This window comes from Oncorhynchus kisutch, linkage group LG11 (genome assembly GCF_002021735.2).
Source record: "Oncorhynchus kisutch isolate 150728-3 linkage group LG11, Okis_V2, whole genome shotgun sequence".
NCBI lineage: Eukaryota > Metazoa > Chordata > Actinopteri > Salmoniformes > Salmonidae > Oncorhynchus > Oncorhynchus kisutch.
In genome coordinates, this window is record NC_034184.2 from 13,862,464 (window position 1) to 13,888,545 (window position 26,082).

Genomic DNA, 26,082 nt, shown 5'->3' on the forward strand with positions numbered 1-26,082 from the left:
AGGTTTTGCAGCTCTTTCAGAACATCTGCTATCTGGATTTGGGTAAAGGATAACCTGGAGAGGCTTGGGCGAGGAGCTGCGGGGGGGGGCGGTGCTGTTGGCCGAGGTTGGAGTAGCCAGGCGGAAGGCATGGCCAGCCGTTGAGAAATGCTTATTGAAGTTTTCGATAATCATGGATTTATCGGTGGTGACCGTGTTACCTAGCCTCAGTGCAGTGGGCAGCTGGGAGGAGGTGCTCTTGTTCTCCATGGACTTCAGTGTCCCAGAACCTTTTGGAGTTGGAGCTACAGGATGCAAACTTCTGCCTGAAGAAGCTGGCCTTAGCTTTCCTGACTGACTGCGTGTATTGGTTCCTGACTTCCCTGAACAGTTGCATATCACGGGGACTATTCGATGCTATTGCAGTCCGCCACAGGATGTTTTTGTGCTGGTCGAGGGCAGTCAGGTCTGGAGTGAACCAAGGGCTGTATCTGTTCTTAGTTCTGCATTTTTTGAACGGAGCATGCTTATCTAAAATGGTGAGGAAGTTACTTTTAAAGAATGACCAGGCATCCTCAACTGACGGGATGAGGTCAACGTCCTTCCAGGATACCCGGACCAGGTCGATTAGAAAGGCCTGCTCACAGAAGTGTTTTAGGGAGCGTTTGACAGTGATGAGGGGTGGTCGTTTGACTGCGGCTCCGTAGCGGATACAGGCAATGAGGCAGTGATCGCTGAGATCCTGGTTGAAGACAGCGGAGGTGTATTTGGAGGGCCAGTTGGTCAGGATGACGTCTATGAGGGTGCCCTTGTTTACAGAGTTAGGGTTGTACCTGGTGGGTTCCTTGATGATTTGTGTGAGATTGAGGGCATCTAGCTTAGATTGTAGGACTGCCGGGGTGTTAAGCATATCCCAGTTTAGGTCACCTAACAGAACAAACTCTGAAGCTAGATGGGGGGCGATCAATTCACAAATGGTGTCCAGGGCACAGCTGGGAGCTGAGGGGGGTCTGTAGCAGGTGGCAACAGTGAGAGACTTATTTCTGGAGAGAGTAATTTTCTAAATTAGTAGTTCGAACTGTTTGGGTATGGACCTGGAAAGTATGACATTACTTTGCAGGCTATCTCTGCAGTAGACTGCAACTCCTCCCCCTTTGGCAGTTCTATCTTGACGGAAGATGTTATAGTTGGGTATGGAAATCTCCTTCCTGAGCCAGGATTCAGACACAGCAAGGACATCAGGGTTAGCAGAGTGTGCTAAAGCAGTGAGTAAAACAAACTTAGGGAGGAGGCTTCTGATGTTGACATGCATGAAACCAAGGCTTTTTCAATCACAGAAGTCAACAAATGAGGGTGCCTGGGGACATGCAGGGCCTGGGTTTACCTCCACATCACCCGCGGAACAGAGAAGGAGCAGTATGAGGGTGCGGCTAAAGGCTATCAAAACTGGTCGCCTAGAGCGTTGGGGACAGAGAATAAGAGGAGCAGGTTTCTGGGCATGGTAGAATATATTCAGGGCATAATGCGCAGACAGGGGTATGGTGGGGTGCGGGTACAGCGGAGGTAAGCCCAGGCACTGGGTGATGATGAGAGAGGTTGTATCTCTGGACATGCTGGTTGTAATGGGTGAGGTCACCGCATGTGTGGGAGGTGGGACAAAGGAGTTACCAGGGGTATGAAGAGTGGAACTAGGGGCTCCATTGTGAACTAAAACAATGATAACTAACCTGAACAACAGTATACAAGGCATATTGACATTTGAGAGAGACATACAGCGAGGCATACAGTAATCACAGGTGTTGAATTGGGAAAGCTAGCTAAAACAGTAGGTGAGACAACAACAGCTAATCAGCTAGCACAACAACAGCAGGTAAAATGGCGTTGACTAGGCAACGGGGCCAACAGATGAAACAAACAAGCAGAATGGAGTACTGTGATTAATGGACAGTCCAGCGTGCATCAGCTATGTAGCCAAGAGATCAGTGTCCAGGGGGCAGCGGTGGATGGGGCAGGGAAGCTGGACTGGCGAGTGTTATCCAGGTTTTTTTAAAACTAACAATGACTAAATAGCTTGTAGCTAGTTAGCTGGTTAGCTTCTGGAGGTTCTTGAGTGTGTTCTAGAAATTAAAAATAATATTCATTTTTCTGCCTCTACATTTTAAATCCCCCCCCCAGCACCGTCAGGTCCTGTATGAGATCTTCATGAAAAACTACCGGGTAAGGAGGAACGTGATCCAGACCAGGCTGACGCAGGAGCTGGGAGACCAGACTACCAAGGCCGACATGGACCGCCTGCTCAAGGTACGACTGGCCTCAGAACAAAGTGTAGAACAGACTGCTGAACAGTATCTAGAACTGGCTTTAGAATAGGTTCTGGAACCATCTTCAGAACGGGTTCTGGAATCTGCTCTAGAGCTGGCATTGAGTAGCTGAGTGGGCTGTAGAAACACCATTTAAAACTGTCTGAAGAATCAGGTGTGGTAATGTTAACCTGTCTGTTTGGTCCTGGCTTGTTAGGAGTGCTGTGTGAGCTTAGGAGGGATGTGGTACCTCAAGGGTACCCTGCAGTCCTGACAACATTGAGGACACGCCCCTGTGGCCACCATCACCCAACCAAACCCACTCCCCCAGAGCCTAGTGGGAGGGCTCTGTACGGGGAGGCAGGGCAGGCAGACACACGAACCGATCGCAGCCCTCCTGCCCCCAGCTCTCAGGACCTGGATTGGAGGACTGAGACGTCCATCATCTGCTCCTGTCAGAACATAATGCTTGTTGTTATTGCAGCTGAATAAGTCACTTGAGCATGGTCCAAATGGAGGCGGCCTGGTGGACAGAAGACCTTCCATATTCACAAGGGCTGGAGCAGGAGCACAGATGTGTGTATTCGAGTGAGACAATATTGAAAAACTAGATTTACTATGCTATTATTTCCCAATCTGTACTTTAGTACCATAAGAACAGCTCATTGTGCTCTAGTCCAGAACAGGTAAACTTGATTCAACTAATGTGGGTGGGCTGGTTAAGGGCTGAGCACAAATGTGCAGTCCTGGAGGTACTCGAAGAATGGATTAGGGAACACTGTACTATGCCATTGAGAACTAGACTATATTTTGAATTCATAAAGTGACGCTTTATTTTGTTTTTGAATTTAATTTATTTTACCAGACTGAGGGTGGTGTTCGTCTAAGGAGTTCAGTTTTATCCTGACGGTGGCCTTTGGGGGGGAAAAGAAACACATTTGAGTCCTTTTACCATTCAGTTTAAGGCCTTAACTAGGGTAGCACATGGCAAGTTTGAGTTGAGTTTTTTCTACTTTTGTTCCTCTTTTCATTCAGGGAGAAGGAAGGGAGGATTAATAACTTTGGTTTGATATTCACTCCACCCTCTGTCACTGATAAAGGCCATACAGAGCAGGACAACACCGCATGGTATTGAAGGTTATTTAACAGCTTGTGTTACACAGCTATCAATCAATAGCTGGATCAACCTATATAGCTACAGGCACTTTAAACTACTGTTGTGAGTGAACTAAAAGCAGGGGTTTGCTGAGGTGAATCACAATACAGGAGTGAATTGATGTTGAAGTTATCACAATCATTTAAAACAAAACTGTTTTGACCTGAGGTTTTTTGTGCAAATCCTTAACTGTTAACCCAAAGTTTTACCACAAGGTGGAGGTGAATTTTACTTGTTCATTTTATATTTGATACAGTTAAACTAGACAGTCAGCGCGAGTAAGGCCTGTTTCGAGTTGCAGAGAAGCACTTGGAAGTGGAACCTCATGGAAAATGTGAATAAAAAGTATTGAATGATTGGTTTGCGGTTATTGAATGTCTGGGAGATGAATTAATTTAAAGTTTTGTTGAATTCAAAGGATGCTAATACAATAAAAGTTAAAATATTGTTGGACATAGTTTCAGGCTGTGGAATGTTGTCCCACTCCTCTTCAATGGAGTGAAGTTGCTGGATATTCCAGGAATTGTGAACAGATCCTTGCGACATGGGGCCAGTTTCAGCGTGCATTATCATGCTGAAACATGAGGTGATGGTGGCGGTTGAATGGCACGACAATGGTCCTCAGGATCTCGTGACGGTATCTCTGAATTAAAATTGTGTTCATTGCCCATAGCTAATGCCTGCCCATACCATAACCCCACCGCCACCATGAGGCACTCTGTTCACAACAAACTGTTCGCCCACATGAAGCCATTTGCCCAGTACAGTTAAAACCGGGATTCATCCGTGAAGAGCACATTTCTCCAGCGTGCCATCGAAGGTGAGTATATGCCCACTGAAGTAGGTTACGACGCCGAACTGCAGTCAGGTCACGCCCCTGGTGAGGATGACAAGCACGCAGATGAGCTTCCCTGATGTTTTTTGACAGTTTCTGCAGAAATGTTTTGGTTGTGCAAACCCACAGTTTCATCATTTGTCCAGGTGGCTGGTCTCAGACGATCTCGCAGGTGAAGAATCCGGATGTGGAGGTCCTGGGCTGGCGTGGTTACACGTAGTGTGCTGTTGTGAGGCCAGTTGTACGTACTGCCAAATTCTCTACAACGAAATTGGAAGCGGCTTATGGTACAAAATTAACATTAAATTCTATGGCAACAGCTCTGGCAGACATTCCTACAGTCAGCGTGCCAATTGCACACTTTACATCTGTGGTGTTGTGACAACTGCACATTTTAGTGTGACCTTTCATTGTCCCCAGCGCAAGGTGCACCTGTGTAATTATCATGCTGTTTAATCCGCTTCTTGACATCACACACCTGTCTGGGGAATAGATTATCTTGGCAAAGGAGAAATGCTCACTAACAGGAATGTAAAAAAATGTGTGCACAAAATGAGAGAAACTTTTTGTGCTTATGGAATCTTTTATTTCAGCTCATGAATCATGGGACCAACAATTTACATGTTCTGTTTTTTTTGTTCAGTGTAGTATAATAAAAAGTATGAGCATACATAGTCAGCACCTCTACAGAAAATAATTTCTTAACTTTGAATAAACTGTAAGCTACAAAAAGTTGCACACTCCATATATAACCTCCCAGTAATTTATTGGGTAAAATAAAAGCAATGTTTCGGCATCACTGTGCCTTCAGGTTCACCGAAACGTCAGTGACGTTGGTTTTTTTTTTACCCAATAAATTACTGTTGAGGTTATATATATGGAGTGTGCTACTCTGTTTTTATAGCTTACTGTTCTGTGTAGTATAACAGAGGCTGAATTAGACCCAAAAACTTTTTTCTGACATGCTTTTGTTGAAAAGAGCCATTTGGTATTTCATGAAGACAATCAGTGCAACCATCTCTGAAGCATTCCACAACTTTCTGGCCATACAATGTCCAGGATTTTCAGGTGAATATATTTTACCGATGATCTCAAGTGGACTTAATTTGGACATCAGTTATTTTTTGTGGCTATGTTGTATTGCTCAATGAAGATTACAATAATGGAAAACCTGTTCTGGCTGATTTGTCACAAACACACAAGTGGGTGAACTTATGTCAGGATTACATGCCCGTTGATGTACAGATATTGATGTGACCTGAGACACGTGTTTTAATGAGAAACGGCATAGACAAACAGGACATCAGAGGGAAACAGGATCTTACACGGGTGATCAATTATTCACTGAACCACCCGTGTTACAAATGGAGAGAACCACAGCACCTCTCATCTACCATTCTGTCTTTCTGTGGTCAGTTCCATTTTTAGACCTACACGATTAAAGACCTTTGACCTGAATAAAGTTGACACTGGTCTAAGGTCAGTTTTTGTAGGGTTCAGAGGTGAGTCAGCGGGACAGGAGAGGTGCCGTGGCAGCCCCCAGTTTATACTCTGATGGATAAAAAGCATTATGTAATGTAAACCAACATGTACAAGCCTTATCAACAACCTGTGCCAGCCAAAGTATTTTTAAATACAACAGCTAACAGTTTCTAATCTTCACTCAAAGATCAAATGTGTGATGGAGTTTTACACCATAAGGATTGAGAGTCCAACTCAATGATGGTTGTTGTTCTGACAAACCCAGTATTAATATTAATTCAAGATATGGAAAACTACAGCAAAGGCAATATAAAACAGAAGTTAATCATCTACAGAATAGCATTAATCATAAACATTGCACATGATTTAGATTTAAATTACAGGGAATAATAACTGCTTCAATAGCACTTCATATACACAAAAGTGTCTAGCTATGTGAGAAGCCATGTTCCACACAAGGACGTATTAACAACAGTAAAGCATGTGAAACCTGTGAAGACTTAAGGGTGTTCCAAGACACTAAAGGTTGTTTCGCCTGGAGCACAGGGACACAGAGGAGCCATCCCAAAGAGTAAATACTGGGTAGAGAGGCTCAGCGAATGTGGTACGGAAGGTGTACAGGTGGGTCAATCCAGCAGAGACAACTCTGTAGAAGGACAGAGTGCCAGCCAGTCAACATACACCCCTACTCTTTTAGAGAGAGGAGGGGACATGTATGCCAGTGCTCTCATCTCCATGGCAGTCAATGTAGTTGTAATGAGAGCAGTTTTGTCTCCAGGACTTGGCATTGCATCCATGCCAGTTGTCATCAAACTTGTCTTTTCTATTGATTCCTTTGTATGCCACTCCTATACTGACCCATTCCCCACTCCAGTCTGCCTCCCAGTAGCATCTCCCAAACAAACCCTCTCTACACAGCACTTGTTTTGAGTGGTCAAATCTTACAGGATGGTTAGGATATGGCTTCTCCTCCCTCACCCGTGTCAACTTTCTGTTCCCTTCAGACAGCAAGAGCAGTCTGTGTGCTGTGTTCGGCTCCAGTGTGAGCTCACAGTGATCTGATTGAAAACATGAAATTGGTTTAGAAAAAAAACCACCATTCAGAGAACGTCTATCAGTTTTTCCACTCAACCCTGCACTGAATGTTAACTCTAATATGTATCGTTTCCACAAGAAAAAAAAAATATTGTAAAATATGTTAGTTTTCTGATATTCAACCAAATTGGTTCTCAGTTTGTACTATTGTTTTGCTGACTTCACAGCCATATTGTCCACATCGAAGTTGAGCCTGCTCTCTTCAGCAATGTCCATTCTGTTCAAAAAATAGACAATGATTTATTGACACATGCAACCGGTAGGGGAAATATATGTTACAAAAATTGAATTCATTCACCCAACCACATTAATTTTTACTTTAGTTTTTCCAGTTTACAGCATGGATCATCCAGTAAAGCTGAGAACAGATTCACTCCTGAGTCACCTGGGTAATTGAAGCTCAGGTCCAGCTCTCTTAGTTGCAAGACCTCAGTTAGAGTGTATCTTACATCCCATGTGTACTGACCTCAGAGTCTTCAGTTGACAGTGTAGATTTTCCAGTCCAGCAGAGAGCAGCTTAACTCCTGAGTCCTGCAGGTCATTGTGACTCAGGTCCAGCTCTCTCAGGTGTGAGGAGTTTGAGCTGAGAGCTGAGGCCAACGCTTCACAGCATCTCTCTGTGATGTAGCATTGATTCAGCCTAAAATACAAAATAGTTGATGGAATGTTTTTCACTGTTAAAATGACCATGATATTGTAAAAATAATGATCTATCCCAGAACTGAATGAATATTGACTGTAGTATCTGTAGTTTACAGTGTGGATTCCCAAGTCCGACACAAAGCAGCTTCACTCCTGAATCCAGCAGGTTATTGTGACTCAGGTCCAGCTCTCTCAGGTGAGGAGTTTGAGTTGAGGTCAACTCTTCACAGCATCTCTTACACTGATTCAGCCTAAAATACAAAATAGTGTTGAAGAACAAACACATTGGGTTACTCAATCTGAGCAAGTATCATTTCATATTCTGTGATTTTGATCTGGTATTACAGAGCTTTTTCTGGATGCTTTGACTACTGGCAGCAGCCTTAGAAGACCCTCCTCTGATGTGGAGTATTTCCTCAGGTCAAACACATCTAGCTCCCCTTCTGAAGAAAGCAACACAAACAACAGAGCTGACCACTGTGCAGGTGAGAGTTTGCCTTCTGAGAGACTTCCTGATCTCAGGTAGCATTGGATCTCTTCCCCTAGAGAATAGTCATTCAGCTCATTTAGACAGTGGAACAGATTGATGCACCTATCTGGAGAGAGATTCTTTCTGATCTTCTTTTTGATGTACTTGACTGTTCCCTCCATGCTGGTTGAGCTGCTTCCTGATTCTGTCAGTAGACTGTGTAGGATAGTCTGATTAGACTCCAGCGAGAGGCCAAGAAGGAAGCGGAGGAACAGGTCCATATCTCCATTCTCACTCTGTAAGGCCTGATCAACTGCACTCCGGTGTAAGTCAGTCAAAGTTTTGTGTCCAAATGATGATTTTCTGAGTTTACTGGATTAGGATCTCTGTTGGACCAGTGGACTTTTGTCGCCATTCTTGAAAGTGAGAAACACATACAAAGCAGCAAGCAACTCCTGGATGCTCAAATGCAGAAAGCAGTACACCTTCCCCTGGTACAGTCCAAACTCCTCTCTGAAGATCTGTGTGCACAATCCTGAGTAGATTGATGCTTCTCTGATATCAATTCCACACTCATTTAGATCTTCCTCGTAGAATATTAGATTGCCTTTCTCTAGTTGCTGGAATGCCAGTTTTCCCAGCGACAGGATGCTCTCCCTCATCCACAGAGGATCTCCACTTCGCTCTCCAACGTACTTCTGATTCCACTGTTTGGTCTGAAAAATCAGGAAGTGCGTGCACATTTGAGTCAGAGTTTTGGGGATGTCCGCACTCACTGCTTCATCCAAAATTCTCTCTAGAACTGTGGCAGAGATCCAACATAACACTGGTATGTGGCACATGATAAAAAGGCTCCTTGATGACTTCATGTGTGTGATGACTCTATTGGCCAGGTTCTCATCATTGATTCTCTTCCGGAAGTACTCCTCCTTCTGAGGGTTGTTGAATCCTCATACCTCTGTCAGCAGGTCAATATACTGAGAATGGATCTGATTGGCTGCTACAGGTCAGGAGGTTATCCAGATAAGAGCAAAAGGAAGCAGATTCCCCTTGATGAGGTTTGTAAGCAGCACATCTACCGAAGTGGACTCTGTGACGTCACAACAGCTCTTATTGTTCTGGAAGTCTAGAAGAAGTCTGCACTCATTCAGACCATCAAAGACAAACAAAACGTTGCACTTGTCATAGTCAAAGGAATCAACGTTTTTCATCCCCATGATAAAATGACCAAGAAGCTCATTCAAACTGTGCTTGTTTCCTTTCATCAAATTCATCTCCCGAAAAGGGAACGGGAATACTAACTGGATGTCTTTATTTGCTTTTCCTTCAGCCCAGTCCAGAATGAACTTCTGCACAGAGAATGTTTTTCCAATGCCAGCTACTCCCTTGGTCATCACACTTATGATTGGTGTGTCTTGTCCGGGTAACGATTTAAAGATGTTGTTGTATTTGATTGGTGACTCTTGTGTTGCTGGATGTTGTCTCGATCTGTCTCACTTCATGTTCACTGTTGACCTCTCCACTTTCACCCTCTGTGATGTAGAGGTCTGTGTAGATCTGGTTGAGACGTCTTGTTGGATTTCCTTGGTCCCCAATTCGCTCAAATACATGTTGAAACTTCTTCTTCGAGGTAGATTTGAGTTTCTCGCCAGACCATAGCAAGCTCATCTGAATAACCAAACAAGTCATAAAACATTTAGGCTACATGTCAAAAGATATTTTATATGGTGGTTAAGGCTGCCCCAATCACAGATGTATAGCGACTGTTAGGAACTCTTCTCATCTGTGGAACCACATGGACAAGGTCAGGTGTTCCCAAACTGGTTTGCACCAGGGACCCCTTTTGTGATAGCAAATTCATCAGGGACACCCTCATAATATCAGAACACAACTCCTACTTTAGCGTGAGATAAAAAGCAGTTTTACTGTGACTTCTGCGGTGCACGTCCGGACATATCAAGTGTTGTCAAATGTTGCAGTTTTAAAGCCAATTTCCTGAAATTGTATTCATTTGCCTTGGGGAAGATAACATTTTGCAGTTTTAAACCTAATTTCTTGTAATTCTAAACATTTTGCCATGGGGCAGAAAAAAATTATTGTTCAAAATAACCTTTTGTGTGATTACAAGAAAAATGTTGTGTATGGAGTACTGTGGATGTCAATATCCCATGAGCCAGGCTTATGTTGTGCATGTACAGTGCTTTGGAATGTATTCAGACCCCTTTACTTTTTAAACATTTTGTTATGTTACAGCCTTATTCTAAAATGGATTAAATACACATATTACACCATTATGAAAAAGCAAATTTTTTTTGTGTTTTTTTTAGAAATGTTTGCTAATTTATTAAAAATGAAAAACACTAATATTTCAATTATATAAATACTCAGACCCTTTGCTATTAGAATCGAAATTGACCTCAGGTGCATCCTGTTTCCATTGATCATCCTTGAGATGTTTCTACAACTTGATTGGTGTGGTAAATTCAATTGATTGGATATGATTTGGAAAAGCACACACCTGTCTATATAAGGTCCCACAGTTGACAGTGCATGTCAGGCCAAAAACCAAGCCATGAGGTCGAAGGAAGAGAGCTCCGGGACAGGATTGTGTTGAGGCAAACATGTCTGCAGCATTGAAGGTCCCCAAGAACACAGTGGCCTCCATCAGTGTTAAATGGAAGAAGTTTAGAACCCCCAAGACTCTTCCTAGACCTCGCGGCCCGGCAAAACTGAGCAATCGGGGGAGAAGGGCCTTGGTCAGGGAGGTAGCCAAGAACCTGATGGTCACTCTGACAGAGCTCCAGAGTTCCTCTGTTGAGATGGTAGAACCTTCCAGAAGGACAACCATCTCTGCAGCACTCCACCAATCAGGCATTTATGGTAGAGTGGCCAGACGGAAGCCACTCCTCAGTAAAAGACACATGACAGCAGCTTGGAGTTTCCCAAAAGGCACCTAAAGTACTCTCAGACCATGAGAAACAGATTCTCTGGTCTGATGAAACCAAGATTGAACTCTTTGGCCTGAATGCTAAGTGTCACTTCTGGAAGAAACCTGGCACCATCCCTACAGTGAAGCATGGTGGTGGCAGCATCATGCTGTGGGGATGTTTTTCAGCGGCAGGGACTGGGAGACTAGTCAGGATCGAGGGAAAGATGAACGGAGCAAAGTGCAGAGAGATCCTTTATGAAAACCTGCTCCAGAGTGCTCAGGACCTCAGACTGGGAAGAACGTTCACCTTCCAACAAGACAACAACCCTAAGCACACAGCCAAGACAACGCAGGAGTGGCTTCGGGACAAGTCTCTGCATGTCCTTGAGTGGCCCAGCCAGAGCTTGAACTCGATCGAACATATCTGGAAAGACCTGAAAATAGCTGAGCAGCGATGCTTGTCATCAGACCTGACAGAGCTTTAGAGGATCTGCAGAGAAGAATGGGAGAATCTCACCAAATACAGGTGTGTCAAGCTTGTAACGGCATACCCAATAAGACTCACGACTGTAATCGCTGCCAAAGGTGCTTCAGCAAAGTACTGAGTAAAGGTCTGAATAACTATGGAAATGTGATATTTCAGTTTTTTTTATGTGTAATACATTTGCAAACATTTCTAAAAACCTGCTTTTGCTTTGTCATTATGAGGTATTGTGTATAGATTGATGAGGGGGGGGGGGGATTAAAATTAATTTTAGAATAACGCTGTACCGTAACAAAATGTGGAAAATGTCAGGGGGTCTGAATACTTTCCGAATGCACTCTAAGCCCTTTTGTTGGCCGGCAGAACAATGTCCCCCCAAAAATAAAAATACAATTATAATTGGGGGTGGCTCATTCATCACTAAATCCACTGATGCCAACTACTTTAATGATTGGCAAGGTTAGTTCACTCACTTAGGCATAACATGCCAACAACACATTCTGAACCCACACAACCATGCAAAACTGACCACATTATGAAAGACAAGTATTGTCATTTAGAATTCAGGAAAGCGAGTGTGGAAGAGGTGTAACATTTATTGTTGTCTATCAACAATAACAAGCCACCTAGGTTTGACAACTTGGATGGAAAATGACTGAGGATGATAGCAGATGATATTGTCACTCCTATTTGCCATCTCTTTAATCTAAGCCTACAGGAAAGTTTGTGCCCTCAGGCCTGAAGGGAAGCAAAAGTCATTCTTCTACCCAAGAATAGCAAAGGACCCTTTACTGTCTTGAACAGCTGACCAATCAGCCTGTTACCAACCCTTAGTAAACTGTGGAAAAAAATGTGTTTGACCAAATGCAATGTTTTTTCACAGTAAACAAATTAACAGATTTTCAGCATGCTTATAGGGAAGGGCATTCAACATGCACATCAACATGTACAGTACTTACACAAATGACTGATTGCCTGAGAAAAATGTATAATAAAAAGATTGTGGAAGCTATTGTGTTTGACTTCAGTATAGATTTTGGCATTATCGATCCTAATCTGCTGCTGGAAAAATGTATGTGTTATGGCTTTACATCCCCTGCTATATTGTGGATTGAGAGTTACAGAGGGTATTCTTTAATGGAAGACTCTCCAACATAATCCAGGTAGAGTCAGGCATTCCCCAGGGCAGATGTCTAAGCTCCTTAGTTTTTTCAATTTTTACTAATGACCTGCCACTGGCTCTGAGAAAAGCCTGTGTGTCTATGTATGCTGATGACTCAACACTATACATGTCAGCTACCACAGCAAGTGAAATCACTGCAACACCTAACAAAGAGCTGCAGTCAGTATTTTTTCAGTATAGTTGGTCCTAATTGTTTCAAAAACTAAAAGCATTGTATTTGGGACAAATCATTCACTAAAACATTTAACCTCAAATAAATCTAGTAATTAATAATGTGGAAATTGAGCAAATTGAGGAAACTGAACTTCTTGGCATAACCATGGATTGTAAACGGTCATGGTCAGATGCAACAGTAGCGAAGATGGGGAAAGGTTTGTCCATAATATAGCGCTACTCTGCCTTCTTAATAACGCTATCAACAAGGCAGGTCATAAAGCCCTTAGTTTTGTCGCACCCGGACTACTGTCCAATCGTGGGGTCAGGTGCCACAAAGAGGGATTTAGGAAAATTCCAATTGGCCCAGAACAGGGCAGCACGGCTGGCCCTAAAATGTACAGGGAGAGCTAAAATTATCAATCTCTCCTGGCTCAATGTAGAGGAGAGATTGACTTCATCACTACTTGTATTTGTGAGATGTTTTGACATGTTGAATGCACCGAGCTGTCTGTTTAAACTGCTAAATCACAGCTCAGACACCCAGCCATACCCCACAAGACATGCCAGCAGAGGTCTCTTCACTGTCCAAGTCCAGAACAGACTATGGGAGGCGCACAGTGCTACATAGAGCCATAACTACACAGAACTCTATACCACATTAAGTAACTAATGCAAGCAGTAAAATCATTAAAAATATATATTTTAAAAATTATGGAAGAGCGGGACTGAAACAACACAAACATAGGCACAGACACATGCATATAAACACATGAAAACATATGCACTATACACACATGTACACATGGATTTTGTGTTGTAAATATGTGGTGGTAGAGTAACATTAGTGGCCTGAGGGAACACACTTAATGTGTTGTGAAATCGGTTGTGAATGTATTGTAATGTTTTTAAATTGTGTAACTGCCTTAGTTTTGTTGGACCCCAGGAAGAGTAGTTGGGAATCCATAATAAATACAACCCCTCTGAATCAGAGGTGCGGGTGCTGCCTTAATCTACGTTCACGTCATTGGCGCCAGAGGAGCAGTTGTTGTTGGGGGTTAACTGCCCTACTCAATGCATCAGATTTTTTGCTGTAGGTAAAGAGGATCTAGCCTCAGACCAACAAAGACTTGAATTCTTATGTTTCTCCAGCGAGTCAGCCAGCTCCTTCTGGTTCATGTTCCTCAGAACGTGCAGTGTGGTCTTCAGAGCCCCTTCTCTGGCACTGCTCTCCTGCTTCTCATTCTCAGTATGTTTATCTGTGTAATATTTACAAAGAATCCTCTGGAACCTCTTCAATTCATTCGTCACAAAAGAGATGACATTGCATTCAAGCAATTGCAACAAACAATTCAAAATGACATAGAGTATTAAGTCAAAACAGTCTTGGAGGTAAGAATCGAGGTTTCGAAGCCATTTTCCAGCACGAGCAAATTAAGACAACCCACCTTAAATATGGAGAACAGGTCCATTTCATGACTTGGGGCAGACTGACCATTTGGAATTTATGACTCTGACTTCTCATATTGGTCTCTGGGTACTCTGTGTAGGAACAAGGCAAGTACCATTGCTAAGCTTTGTTATCTCTGGAAATCGCACTCACATCGCACTCTCAAGACTTTTTACTCTTGTTTTGGAGGAAAGTCTCCAGTCCGGTATTCTACAGGCTCTCTTTGACTGGTCACTCTTCATGGATATACCACTGGGTACAGGGGAGTCTGGTCTCTCCTGCTGGACCCTGTTAACCACCAGAAAAGACATCTTCAATCAGGAGACAGTAGACTTACTTTTTAAATGGGTCTGTGTTAGTATGTCAACATTTTGAGAGACAACCTGGTCCTGAAGCACTTACCTTTGGTTAGTTTGAAAAGGTCCTTCTCTGAATTCTATAGGTTCTCTAATGGACTGGTTACTCTTCATGGACACACAGCTAGGTACAGGGGAGTTGGATTGATCCCTGTCAAAAGCATAATATCGACATCTGTTCAGCAATCAAGCTACAAAATATCAATCAAATAAAAACGAGAAAATACAGGCTATTCAAATGTTTCCAAACAAAACTAGTTACCTATTTTTAGGAGTGAATGGTCCCTGTCTAATCTCTATAGGTTCTCTCTATAGGTTCCCTCTTCATGGACACACAGCTGGGTACAGGTGAGTCTGGTCTCTCTGGTTGGATTTTGTTTTGATACAATATAGAAACACTATTGATCACAAATGTATTTCCCATGATGATAAATAGTGAAGGATATGGTACTTGGGGATGTTATCAATACATAGAAAACATGCTATAAACTCAATTGAATCCAGCACAATCAAAAACACTCCTCTCACCCCATGTGTTCATCAGAGTTGTTCTCCCCAGAAATACTTTGGAGGCAGGGTTTCTCTCTTCTCCTCCCCCAGAGAGACTCCTGCTATTACCAGCCTACAGTAAGCACATGAGTACAAACATGAAGACTTAAAAGTGAATGAATAGTTTACCAGAAAGTTAACCTGCAGACATATTTCACTCCTTCAGCAAAAAGTGACACTGAAGTTCGCCATTTGTTTATTTGCACCATATTTGCTTATCAAATATGGTGCAAATGGGGTGGCAGGTAGCCTATTGGTTAGAGCGTTGGGCCAGTAACCGAAAGGTTGCTAGAAAAATCCCTGAGCTGACAATGTAAAAATCTGTCGTTCTGCACCTGAACAAGGCAGTTAACCCACTGTTCCTAGGCTGTCATTGTAAATAAGGATTTGTTCTTAACAGACTTGCCTAGTTAAATAAAGGAAAAAATAATAATTCAAGCAGTTGATTTCTCAGTGAGACCGTATCTTGTTCACCAACAAGTTTGTCAACATTCCATTCAGTGCCATCATTAGTAAGCATTAAAAAAAAACAAGAGGACACCATGAGGAAATGCAAGTCTAGTTTCCTTGAATTTACCTCAAACCCCATCCCCCACTCTCAAGAAGACATATTAGCATATTTATGTACTGGTAGAAATCTAAGTGCAAATTCATAATAGCATTTTTAGACAGAGGATGATTGCTTTGTGTGGTTGTTTGTAGGCCTATGCCATCAAACAATGATAAGTACTAAATCTCCAGATTCTTGTCTTACTTGGCATTTACACTAAGACTAGCCTGACCCTTAACCCTTGTATAAGGTGCCTATCCTGTGAATCAGTCACTAATATGTAGACAAAAACACACATACAAACAAAAATGTACTGTCTCCCACCCTGCTGTGCTCTCCATTATGTCCCTGTCACAAAGTGAGAATTATGTCCCGGTCTTGTGATGATGATGCTCCATCCTGTATGAACCGCTTTGTTCAGATTACATAGATAATAATAGCTACCACCTTGACACACCACATGACATTGCAGTTATAATAATGGACCAATAGAGACACGGAATCCTCTGAGTTTGCATTTATCACAAAGATTACACATGTACTGTATGTATTTACAGTACCACTCAAAAGTTTGGACACACCTACTCATTCAAGTGTTTTTCTTTATTTGTACTATTTTCTACATTGTAGAATAATAGTGAAGACATCAAAACTATGAAATAACACATATGGAATCATGTGGTAACCCAAAAGTGTTCAATAAATCTAAATATATTTTGGATTCTTCAAAGTAGCCATCCTTTGCCTTGATGACAGCTTCACACACTCTTGGCATTCTCTCAACCAGCTTCATGAGGTATGCTTTTCCAACAGGGTGTTCCCACATGCTGAGCACTTGCTGGCTGTTTTTCCTTCACTCTGCGGTCCAACTCATCCCAAACCATCTCAATTGGGTTGAGGTTGGGTGATTGTGGAGGCCAGGTCATCTGATGCAGCACTCCATCACTCTCCTTGGTCAAATTGCCCTTACACAGCCTGGATGTGTGTTGGGTCATTGTCCAGTTGAAAAACAAATGATCATCCCACAAAGCACAAACCAGATGGGATGGTGAATCGCTGCAGAATCTGTGTTGGCCATACTGGTTAAGTGTGCCTTGAATTCTAAATAAATCACTGACAGTGTCACCAGCAAAGCACCCCCACAACATCACACCTCCTCCTCCTCCTCCATGCTTCATGGTGCGAACCACACATGCAGAGATCATCCTTTCACTTTCTGTAGTCTGCGTCTCACAAAGACATGTAGGTTGGAACCAAAAATCTCAAATTTGGCCTCATCAGACCAAAGGACAGATTTACACTGGTTTATTGTCCATTGCCCATGTTTCTTAGCCCAAGCAAGTATCTTCTTCTTATTGGTGTCCTTTCGTTGTTTCTTTGCAGCAATTTGACCATGGCCTGATTCACACAGTCTCCTCTGAACAGTTCATGTTGAGATGTGTCTGTTACTTGAATTCGGTAAAGCATATATTTGGGCTGCAATCAGAGGTGCAGTTAACTCTTATGAATTTATCCCCTGGGTCTTCCTTTCCTGTGGCGGTCCTCATGAGAGCCAGTTTCATCATAGCGCTCGATGGTTTTTGCGACTGCACTTGAACTTGAGTTCTTGATGTTGTACGCATTGACTGACTTAATGATGGACTGTCATTTCTCTTTGCTTATTTGAGTTGTTCTTGTCATAATATGGACTTGATCTTTTACCAAATAGCCACCACTTAGGATCATGCTATTACCAAATAGGGCTATCTTCTGTATACCACCCCTACCTTATCACAAGACAACTGATTGGCTCAAACGCATTAAGAAGGAAAGAAATTCCACAAATGAACAAGGCATACCTGTTAATTGAAACGCATTCCAGGTGACTGCCTCATGAAGCTGGTTGAGAGAATACCAAGAGAGTGCAAAGCCGTCATCAAGGCAAAGGGTGGCTACTTTGAAGAATCTCAAATATAAGTTGATTTGTTTAACACTTTTTTGGTTACTACATTATTCTGTGTTATTTCTTAATTAATGTCTTCACTATTATGCTATACTGTAAAAAAAAAAAAAAAAATGCAAATAAAGAAAAACCCTTGAATGAGTAGGTGTCCAAACTTTTAAGTGGTACTGTATCTAATACATTGAACATGAATTACTAACAGCACTTCTTATACAGTGGCTAACTACATAAAGTGTCAGAAAATAACATCCCTGTGCTAGTCTAAAGTGCATCTCATTACAATGTGATTTTACAGTGATGTCAACAAAGGGGGTGTTTATCATGATACATTAGGATAGCATGAGTTAGGCAGCAAAAACAATTAACCGGACCGTCTGACACACCGTCGGAAAAATACTTGGTTCATGAAATGTCAACATTGTATTTGGAAAGCACAGTAATATCATAGCACATATCTGAGTTCTGGTATAGCCTCATTAGATTATATTGCTAACTACTACATTAATCATGTACATACAACTCAGTCTTCATACCCAAATACTTGAGTTTTTACATTTTAGGATCATGCTAACTTTTTTGAAGACATACAGTACAAATCTGAGATGTAAATTCACAATGTCTTTACTCATCACCAAGAGTAAGAAACAGTGGCGTTTGAGGCACAAAGATGATACAAAGTTACCTTTTTGACCATCAGGCTCAGACATTGTCACTTTAAAAGGATATGTAGCTTTTGATTGAACAGTGCATAGAGGTACCATGGAAAAGCACTAGTCCACAGAAAGTTTCCAGAGGTTCCTGAGAGTAGAAGAACATTGCCCCTAGACGCTAATCTAAGGGCAACATGGCTCAGGTAGGGCAGGTTGATTGAGGCAGAATGATGTAGACTGAATGTTAGGCACGGTTTGTTCCATGCAAAAGAGCTGGTATATCAGCTGATGTTTGTTGCCTTTCTCTGGCTGCTCCAGCATCCATAGATAGAGATGAGACCTTAGAGTTGGTAATCGATTCAGCTGCAGTTCCACCAAATACAGACACAGTACATCAGTTACCAGGCCTTACAATCTGTAAGGTGCTTGCTTAATAGCTCACCTCCAACAAGAAACAACTGCATGTGCAGCGCAAAAGCAGAGCCATTTTTGCGTGTTTACTACGAAAGCCATACTACGCCAACTGCCAGGGCTTTCCTCTGTTCTCACTCAGGTCCTCTTTTGTTTTCTGGATGCAGTTAAATATCTCCTTGAACAGAGCCTTGTACTCAGGCTGGTGAAGTTCATCCTCCTGGCCCTTTGTGTCTATGCCTGCAGCCTTTCGAAGGGAGGCTGGGGCTGGGCTTTGTGGGCAGTCCGAGGGGGCTACGCTGAGTGTCTGGAGCTCTTTGTGGTTGTGCTGCTGGTTTGGGTACGGCTCCCCCTGGTGGCAGAGCCGCAGCAGCGCATCATATTTTACCTGCAGGGCGCTGTACTGAGCGTCAACCTCGTTGAGGAGGGAGATCCCACGCTGCTTCACCACCTCTGAATGGCGGACACACGAACGCTCATGGCTCTCGTCTACCTCTGACCAGTCACCCCGTGGTGACCTCAGCTGCTTCTCGCTGTTGCATCTCTTCAAGATGTCACAACCTTTCGGGTTGGAAAGGTAGCTGACGTCCATCACGTCTTCCTCGCACTCTCCATCCTCCCCCATCCCCCTCTCCTGGTTCAGGGGGAAGAATAGGGTATTGGGCAGCATTGTCAGGCTGACCCTTGACCTCCAAGCTTTGGTGGCATGGTTGGCTCTCCACAGCTGACGAAGCTCCTCAGCCTCACACTCTAGCTCCGCTAGTCTGGCCTAGAGAGAGAGAGAGAGAGAGAGAGACAGAGGATTCAGTAATGTAACTCTTAACTACCATTTCACTACATACAGTAGGAGCAAACAGATTGCATTGGCTTAAAATTATGCTCTGTGTGAGTTGCTTCTCTTCCTTACCTGGCACCCCACCATCATTCCCAAGCGCTGCTCCAGCACCACATTCTCATTGGCTAGCAGGTCTGCATCTCGCTCTGCCCCCTCCCTCCGAGCACGTTCATTGGCCAGCTGGGTCTGTAGAGAGCGGAGCGATTGCCGTAGCGACTCCTGCTCCTCCTCTAGCCACGAGAGGTCAGAGGGAGACCAGCGGTCATCAGATTGGTCACCAGAGTTATAACTTGAGTATCTGAGAGGGGTCAGAGGAAGATCTAACTTTCTTTTTTTGAAGTATTGGGAAACAACTTTTGTTTCAGTCCAGACCAGCAGTTACACACCTAATTAGTCTTACTAAGTTACTGATAACAAGTTATTCAAGCATCCGTTTGATGAATTGGTAGCAAGATATCCTGTATCAGACTAATCAGAAGTGATCTTTCGTACAGGGCAGAGATTAGTGTCCTTACAAGTGGACTATGACCTTTGGGTGACAACTGTGACCACGTTTCAGTTAAGTCAGTAGGGAGAGAGTACTATAGTCTGCTTGGCATGTGTTTTGATCAGTGACCTACGAGCTTCGGCCTGGATTAAAGGAGGGGCCAAACCCTAACTGGATTACACAGTCTGAATTGCTACGGCCTCAGAGGGCTGGAAGAGGGCTAGAGTACTAGCAGTAGTACTAGTCTACTTAACCAGTGTGAACGACAAGAGGTAACACAGAGACAGATCCAAATCACACCACTAGAGCAGGGCCAAGAGGGACTTTTGGAAGTCAAAGTGGAATTGAATGAATGCCATCTAGTGTAGGTTTTAGGACCTTAGTTGCCATTAGTTCTGTTCTAGATGGCCTTCGGGTGGGTTAGTCTTCTCTACGTATCTTCAACAAAAAAAAGTGTTACCTACAGCTTAAAAACAATGAATAATGCACAAGCTATTGAGTTCTAAATGCATAAAATGTTAATCAATTTAGCGTAATTTTCCATTTGATGAATCTGACCTTATTGTGCCATGTCTATTTAACCCCATGCAGACCTGACTGATCTATATAGCTTTATATTACGTCAGAAGATTAGGTGAAGGAGAGGGTGTAGAGGAGAGTTCAGGAAGGAAGTCAGGAAGTAACAGAGAGTAGCCAGACACCAGCTCCAGTAAGAGGATAGCACAGATTCTATTGTCGACAGACCAGTGCTGGCCCACTTGTTAAAGTATGGGTCTATTCCAGCTCAAGGAACAGTACAGATTGTCCAGATCTAAAAATCAGTGTGTTGAGTAGTTTATGTTTGTATTTCATGAGTGCAGTGATTTCACCTCTGTGTGTGTTGCAGGTCATTCAGGTAGTACACACTCTGCGCCCCGTAGGGCCGACATGCCTCTGTAAGGGTTTTCCTATTGGGATTGGCAGGGGTGGTCTTCAGATCCTCTTCCTGACATTGAAGATCCTCCATCTGAGTCTGTAGAGCTTCAATCATCTCGGTCAGCCTGAAGAGAGAGAAAATAATCCTCACACATTTAGCTCCCCTCTCACCAACACGTTGTCTTCTATTCCATCTCTAATTATCTGGAGAAAGACTGCGTCCCGATTCTCCAAACCGCCATGGATTTAGATGAATAGGATTAGCATAAGCATTGGCTGGAGGGAGTTTCCACCATTGTTAGATCCATGTGAGAAAAGTGTGCGAGAAGGGTGAAGAACTGGGACACAGCCTCAGGCTTTAAACCCAACAGGCTTACCCCTGGATCTTGTGCTGGGCGGCCCTGTTGTCCTGTACCAGGCGGGTGTTGCTCTGCTCCAGCTCTCTGGAAGACTGGTCAAGCTGCTCGTAGACCTTAGCATGCTGGTCATTCACATGTCTCAGGAGGTCCATCTGCTTAGTCAGGTACTGGAGAAGGAAGATGGAGTAGAAAACCAGGACTCAATATCATCACATAACCCACCTTCAACTTCACAATTTTACATTTAATCAAGATTACACCATTGTACTTGTTCAAGTCAATACGATTGGTTTTAAGCCAAGGCATACACATGATTTATTTTGGTTGCTTATCAAACCATGAACGAGATCAAACTTGCAAGAATCAATGACAACTACCTCCTGTCTGGGCGACTATTATTGCTTTGATAGCAACATGTCTGTACTAGTCTCTGCTGGGCCAAATGAGTATTAGTAAGAGCGCAACACCTCTGGTGAGGAATATAGAACGGCACCAACACATAGTAAAGGTCAGGCTCTTCTTATTAAGACAAGTTGATTGACTGAGGTGCTAAAGACACGAGCACAGTGGTGCTGGGATAACATAACTATCATTCTCCCTATACTCTTCTTTCCATCTAGCCCGCTCTTCTCTCGCTCAACCTGTTCTCTATAGAAAAGGGCAATCTTATCAGGGTAAAACAGGGAGAATGCCATAGACAATATAACAGCTCTATCTATGGAGAACGCTGTGAACCTTAAGCTCATTAAGATCATGATCAGTCACAGAAAGCTAAACTAAAAACACCAATACTACTACACTAAATGGGAGCTGTACATTATCTTGCAATGGTATTCAGTTACAGAACGTATTCTTTGGAATTCTGCATGTTAATCAATCATACTATTATAAAAAAAGTGGCAATTATCTAGTGTTTTTCCTAGAGTGAGAGAGGTCAATGTTCTCATAAAGGCAAGATAACATTACAATTTGCAGCATCAGCTTCCTCCTGTGCTGTTTCTACATGCAGTCAGGTCATGAAATGGATGGAGACGTTAGAGAAATTAATTCTGTCAGTCAGCAGTTTCAAAGATGAGGGGAAGGATTTAGGAGTTGACCCTACTCAAGGAAATTAAATCCAGAGCTCATATGGAAGTGAATGGCTGTTGCTGAGCATACAAGATGTTTTCACTGGTGATATAAGAGAGAAACCACAAATACGGTGAATGTGATATTTAAATACAACTTAACTGGTTAAATATTTCGATTTCCTAGCATTGAGAGGCTATTTAATTTCTAGTTACTATAAATCACAACAATTCAATAGTGGCTATGTGAGTGTGTCAAAGGTTCAAAGGTATATACCCCCCCCCCCCCCAAAAAAAAGAGGACAACTGATATGGGCCAACTTTATCTTTCCTGGCCCTCTGAAAGTTCACTGGACAAGGTGAAAAGCATTGTCGTTTTCAAAGGAGTGAGAGCCCCACTGTTTGACAATGGTGGCGTTGTAATCTTGAACATGGAAAAACAAAATACTTATTCCCTGGAGCTTTACAGTATCGAAAGACAAGGACCTTTAATATAGATTTTGCAGTCTTGACAAAACCATTTCAGTCAAAACGTCTGCATTATACATTTCACATTCTATTCCATTACCTTTGTGCTTCTAGGGTCATACCCTACATGAACAGATCCAGCAGAGAGATTAAGTAATTAATCAGGATCCGACCCACTAATCTCTTCTTCAAAGCAAGTTAATGGGGTGTCAGGTAGCCTAGTGGTTAGAGCGTTGGACTAGTAACCGAAAGGTTGCAAGATTGAATCCCTGAGCTGACAAGGTAAAAATCTGTCGTTCTACCCCTAAACAAGGCAGTTAACCCACTGTTCCGTCATTGAAATAAGAATTTGTTCTTAACTGACTTGCCTGGTTAAATAGGTAAAATTAAGGTAAAATAAAACAAAAAAATGGAAGCCTGCCTTTTGTAAATCTGGAACACTTGATTTTATTTAGGAATTAAAGGAGCACAAATCTGAGGTGAGTTTCTCTTGTTTTCAACACGCAAGGAACACACCAATGCCTAACGGAAAGGCCTCAGGTTTGCCAACGAGTGCTCGATTACCTGGATACTGTGTGCTACTGCTGGGCTGGAACAAAAGCCTGCAAACACTACAAAGCTCTCCGAAAGTGCCTTTAGCTGCAGTTAGGGACTGTGTGTCCACATACTTCTGATTGATCAAACAGAGTAATCGCTACCCTGGTAGTTACAGCTTGATTGGTTAAAACCCTTACCTCTATCTCCTGTAGCTGTTCCTGATTGGTGGAGTACATCTGCTGATGACCCTGCTCCAGCTCTCTGTTCCTGTCCAGCAGGGTCTTCCCCAGCTCAGCAGCCAGGTGGAGGTCTGCATGGGAGGAAAGAGAGATCACAGAAGAGGCTCTATAAATAACTTATCAAATGAAAGGTTGGGCAAAGATGAAGCCATTAGTGTGACAAGACCTGGCAGAGACATCTAGTGCATCTATGGCTGTGTCTCAATTCTCAATGTCAGGTGGGTAAATCGATCTGGCAGACATCCTACCTGTATTTGTGGGTCAAATACATGTTACTTGTGCTGCCCTTGATTTACAGTAGTTTGCTTACAATGGAACATGATCCCAAAAGGGATATATCAAGCACACCTCAAATATATTTGAGATATGTAAGCTATTTGACACAAGTCAGGACATTTACAATCAGAAAGGTAAAAATTAAATCTACCTTAATCACTGTGGCCTAATTAATGTGTTGTGAAATAGTCTCTCATTTACAGGATGTGTGCCGGGGAGTTCTCTCTAAGCATGAAATATAAACTGAATATCTTCTATAGAGAGCACCACTATATATTTTCCGATTTCCTTTCCTTCGATTTCTATTCCAGAATTCATTAATAAATGGTCAATAAAATATCTTTAACTACACAAATTAGTGGAACAAAACCTTATTATATGCAGAGTAACCTCTGCAGCATGGGTAAAAGAGTCTGCCCATATCTGGTTTTCAGCAGGAAAAGAAAGCTACAGTAGGTTGAATCTAGCTGCCATGAAAACCGGATGCATCAGATTGCTGGCAACTCCACTAAGGGTGTGTTAACCCTAGACGATAGAGGACTCATCTTTGGATCTATTCCATTATACTGCCTGTGACAGCGCCATTGAGGCAATCTTCATTTTGAAGTAGTCCATTTTTCTTCACAATTGGCTGATCCCTCCTGATGACCCAGTGGTCCATCTCCAACAGGGTCACCAGGAGGGATCAGTCAATGAAGTTAGAAGTCCCAACCAGTTGACTACGTTAAAATGGTGGAAGCCCTCAATGGTGCTGCCCATGCAAATATGGCATTTTGGCCACTAAATGCCTTTATCGTTCTCTATGGCGGTAACCTAGAAGTAAAATATCGCATAATTTGGTCAACTGCATAATTAACTCCCTTGGTATACGGTCAGTGCTATACGGAATCATTGGGATGTCCCTACCATAAACCATGTAACATTTCAACTGCAATAGGGTAGGGGCGTCCCAAGGGTTTGGGATAGCACGTACCCTTGGTCTACATGCAGAATCTGCCCACGGGAGATTACATGCAGAGAAGAACATTGAAAAATCTGCAGAAAATTTAAGACAATGGATGCATTGTTTAAAATGGTTGGTTTCATCCGTGGCAGTGGAATGGTAGCCTCGGGTGTTCCAATTCTGCTTGAGATAGCCTTGAAATATTTGGCTGAAGTCCCACAATGTTTTCTGTCGCAGTACAGTAGGCTAGAGTTAAACCTACCAATGTGTCCTTTAAAATACATTCGTTAGTGACACCTGCACCTGCCCTATGAAAAAAAAGGGGTGCACCAGGCGCTCATTGATTCCACACATGCTAGAAAATAATTCATTAGCCTAACGCTGCCGGAGTGTCAAATTGTGGTCACTGCCAGGTTGTTGCTGTCATTTGATACGCACAGCACATGTGAGCCCGCGCTTTCACAGTCTCGGTCATCATGGATAGAAGAAAAATATTTACCATGCTCAAGGTCCTGGTTGTCATACCAAGGTTCTTCCTCCTTGATTTCGAATTCTTCAACCTCAATCATATCTGTAAGCATATTCGGTCACAATGACTCACCGACATCAATAGCTTTCACTGGAATAGGAGGCTATTTTCGTGGAAAATTCATTAATCTGCCTTTGAGGTGTTCAATTTGCAACAAAGAATACACCAAGTGCGTTTCCCCTCATCAGCTGTCCAAAGCCGTCTACTCACCGGCTACAACTACAGTATTATGACACTGCCTAACCATCCCACAACACATTTTACCACCCGGTGTGGTGAAACACCTCTATCTTTTGGAACATGACCATACGAGCGTTTGTTTCAAAGCCACGCCTTAGTGGGCAGAGCTAGGCATGTTAAACTGGGACACGTTTAAATAGGGAGAAAAGACTCTCATTTTAAAATGTGTCCACGGTGATTCTGTTTTGCCTAGTTATGAGAATATATTTGAGACCAGTGTATTACAGCTAATTTTCGTCTTTGACTCAATAAGTAAAATATATTTGATTAGTAAACAGGGAAACAAAGAGGTAGTTATAGTGTTGTCCCATCGCTGCAACTCACGAACGGACTCGGTAAAGGCGAAGGTCGAGAGCCTTGCTTCCTCCGGCTTTATTTGTATTAAAACGTGTTCCAGTGCAACATGCCTAGCTCTGCCCACAGGGGCGTGGCTTACTGAGCGCTCTTTGAAATAAGCATTCGTATCGTCATATTCCATCGGATCGAGTTATGCCACATTCACATGCTAGTCGGAACTAGATAACTTAGAAATGTCCGACTTGCTAACTGGTTGAACGTGGCACGTGTGTAAC

The 26,082-nt window shown here is 42.9% G+C and overlaps 2 protein-coding genes, 1 long non-coding RNA gene and 1 pseudogene across 4 annotated transcripts in view; 1 reads left to right on the top strand and 3 right to left on the bottom strand.

Moving 5' to 3' along the window:
- Window positions 1-3,793, top strand: part of LOC109899976 (DNA-directed RNA polymerase III subunit RPC5) — a 25,226-nt gene extending 21,433 nt beyond the window's left edge. The window contains exons 19-20 of the mRNA XM_020495659.2: window positions 2,155-2,280; window positions 2,497-3,793. Coding sequence (XP_020351248.1) covers window positions 2,155-2,280; window positions 2,497-2,553 — 183 coding nt within the window. The 3' untranslated portion in view covers window positions 2,554-3,793. The remainder of the gene's footprint in view (window positions 1-2,154; window positions 2,281-2,496) is intronic.
- Window positions 3,794-4,846: 1,053 nt separating this feature from the next.
- Window positions 4,847-10,122, bottom strand: LOC109898927 (protein NLRC3-like; annotated as a pseudogene).
- Window positions 10,123-11,646: 1,524 nt separating this feature from the next.
- LOC116376179 (uncharacterized) lies at window positions 11,647-15,318 on the bottom strand. The gene is made up of 4 exons (XR_004211573.1): window positions 15,042-15,318; window positions 14,776-14,876; window positions 14,560-14,664; window positions 11,647-14,445 (listed from the first exon to the last, which is right to left on the bottom strand). It is a non-coding gene; the product is annotated as an uncharacterized LOC116376179 (long non-coding RNA).
- A 796-nt stretch (window positions 15,319-16,114) lies between these two features.
- On the bottom strand, window positions 16,115-25,804 carry LOC109899974 (cerebellar degeneration-related protein 2). Of its 2 annotated transcripts, XM_020495656.2 has the most exons (7): window positions 25,481-25,803; window positions 25,241-25,312; window positions 23,481-23,593; window positions 21,230-21,378; window positions 20,807-20,977; window positions 19,523-19,748; window positions 16,115-19,384 (listed from the first exon to the last, which is right to left on the bottom strand). In XM_020495656.2, the coding sequence occupies exons 1-7, from the start codon at window positions 25,527-25,529 to the stop codon at window positions 18,719-18,721; spliced, it is 1,446 nt and encodes a 481-aa protein (XP_020351245.1). In that variant the 5' UTR covers window positions 25,530-25,803; the 3' UTR covers window positions 16,115-18,718. The 2 variants fall into 2 exon arrangements, with proteins under 2 accessions (XP_020351245.1, XP_020351246.1); XM_020495657.2 differs by having other exon boundaries at window positions 25,241-25,804.
- Window positions 25,805-26,082: the final 278 nt, after the last annotated feature.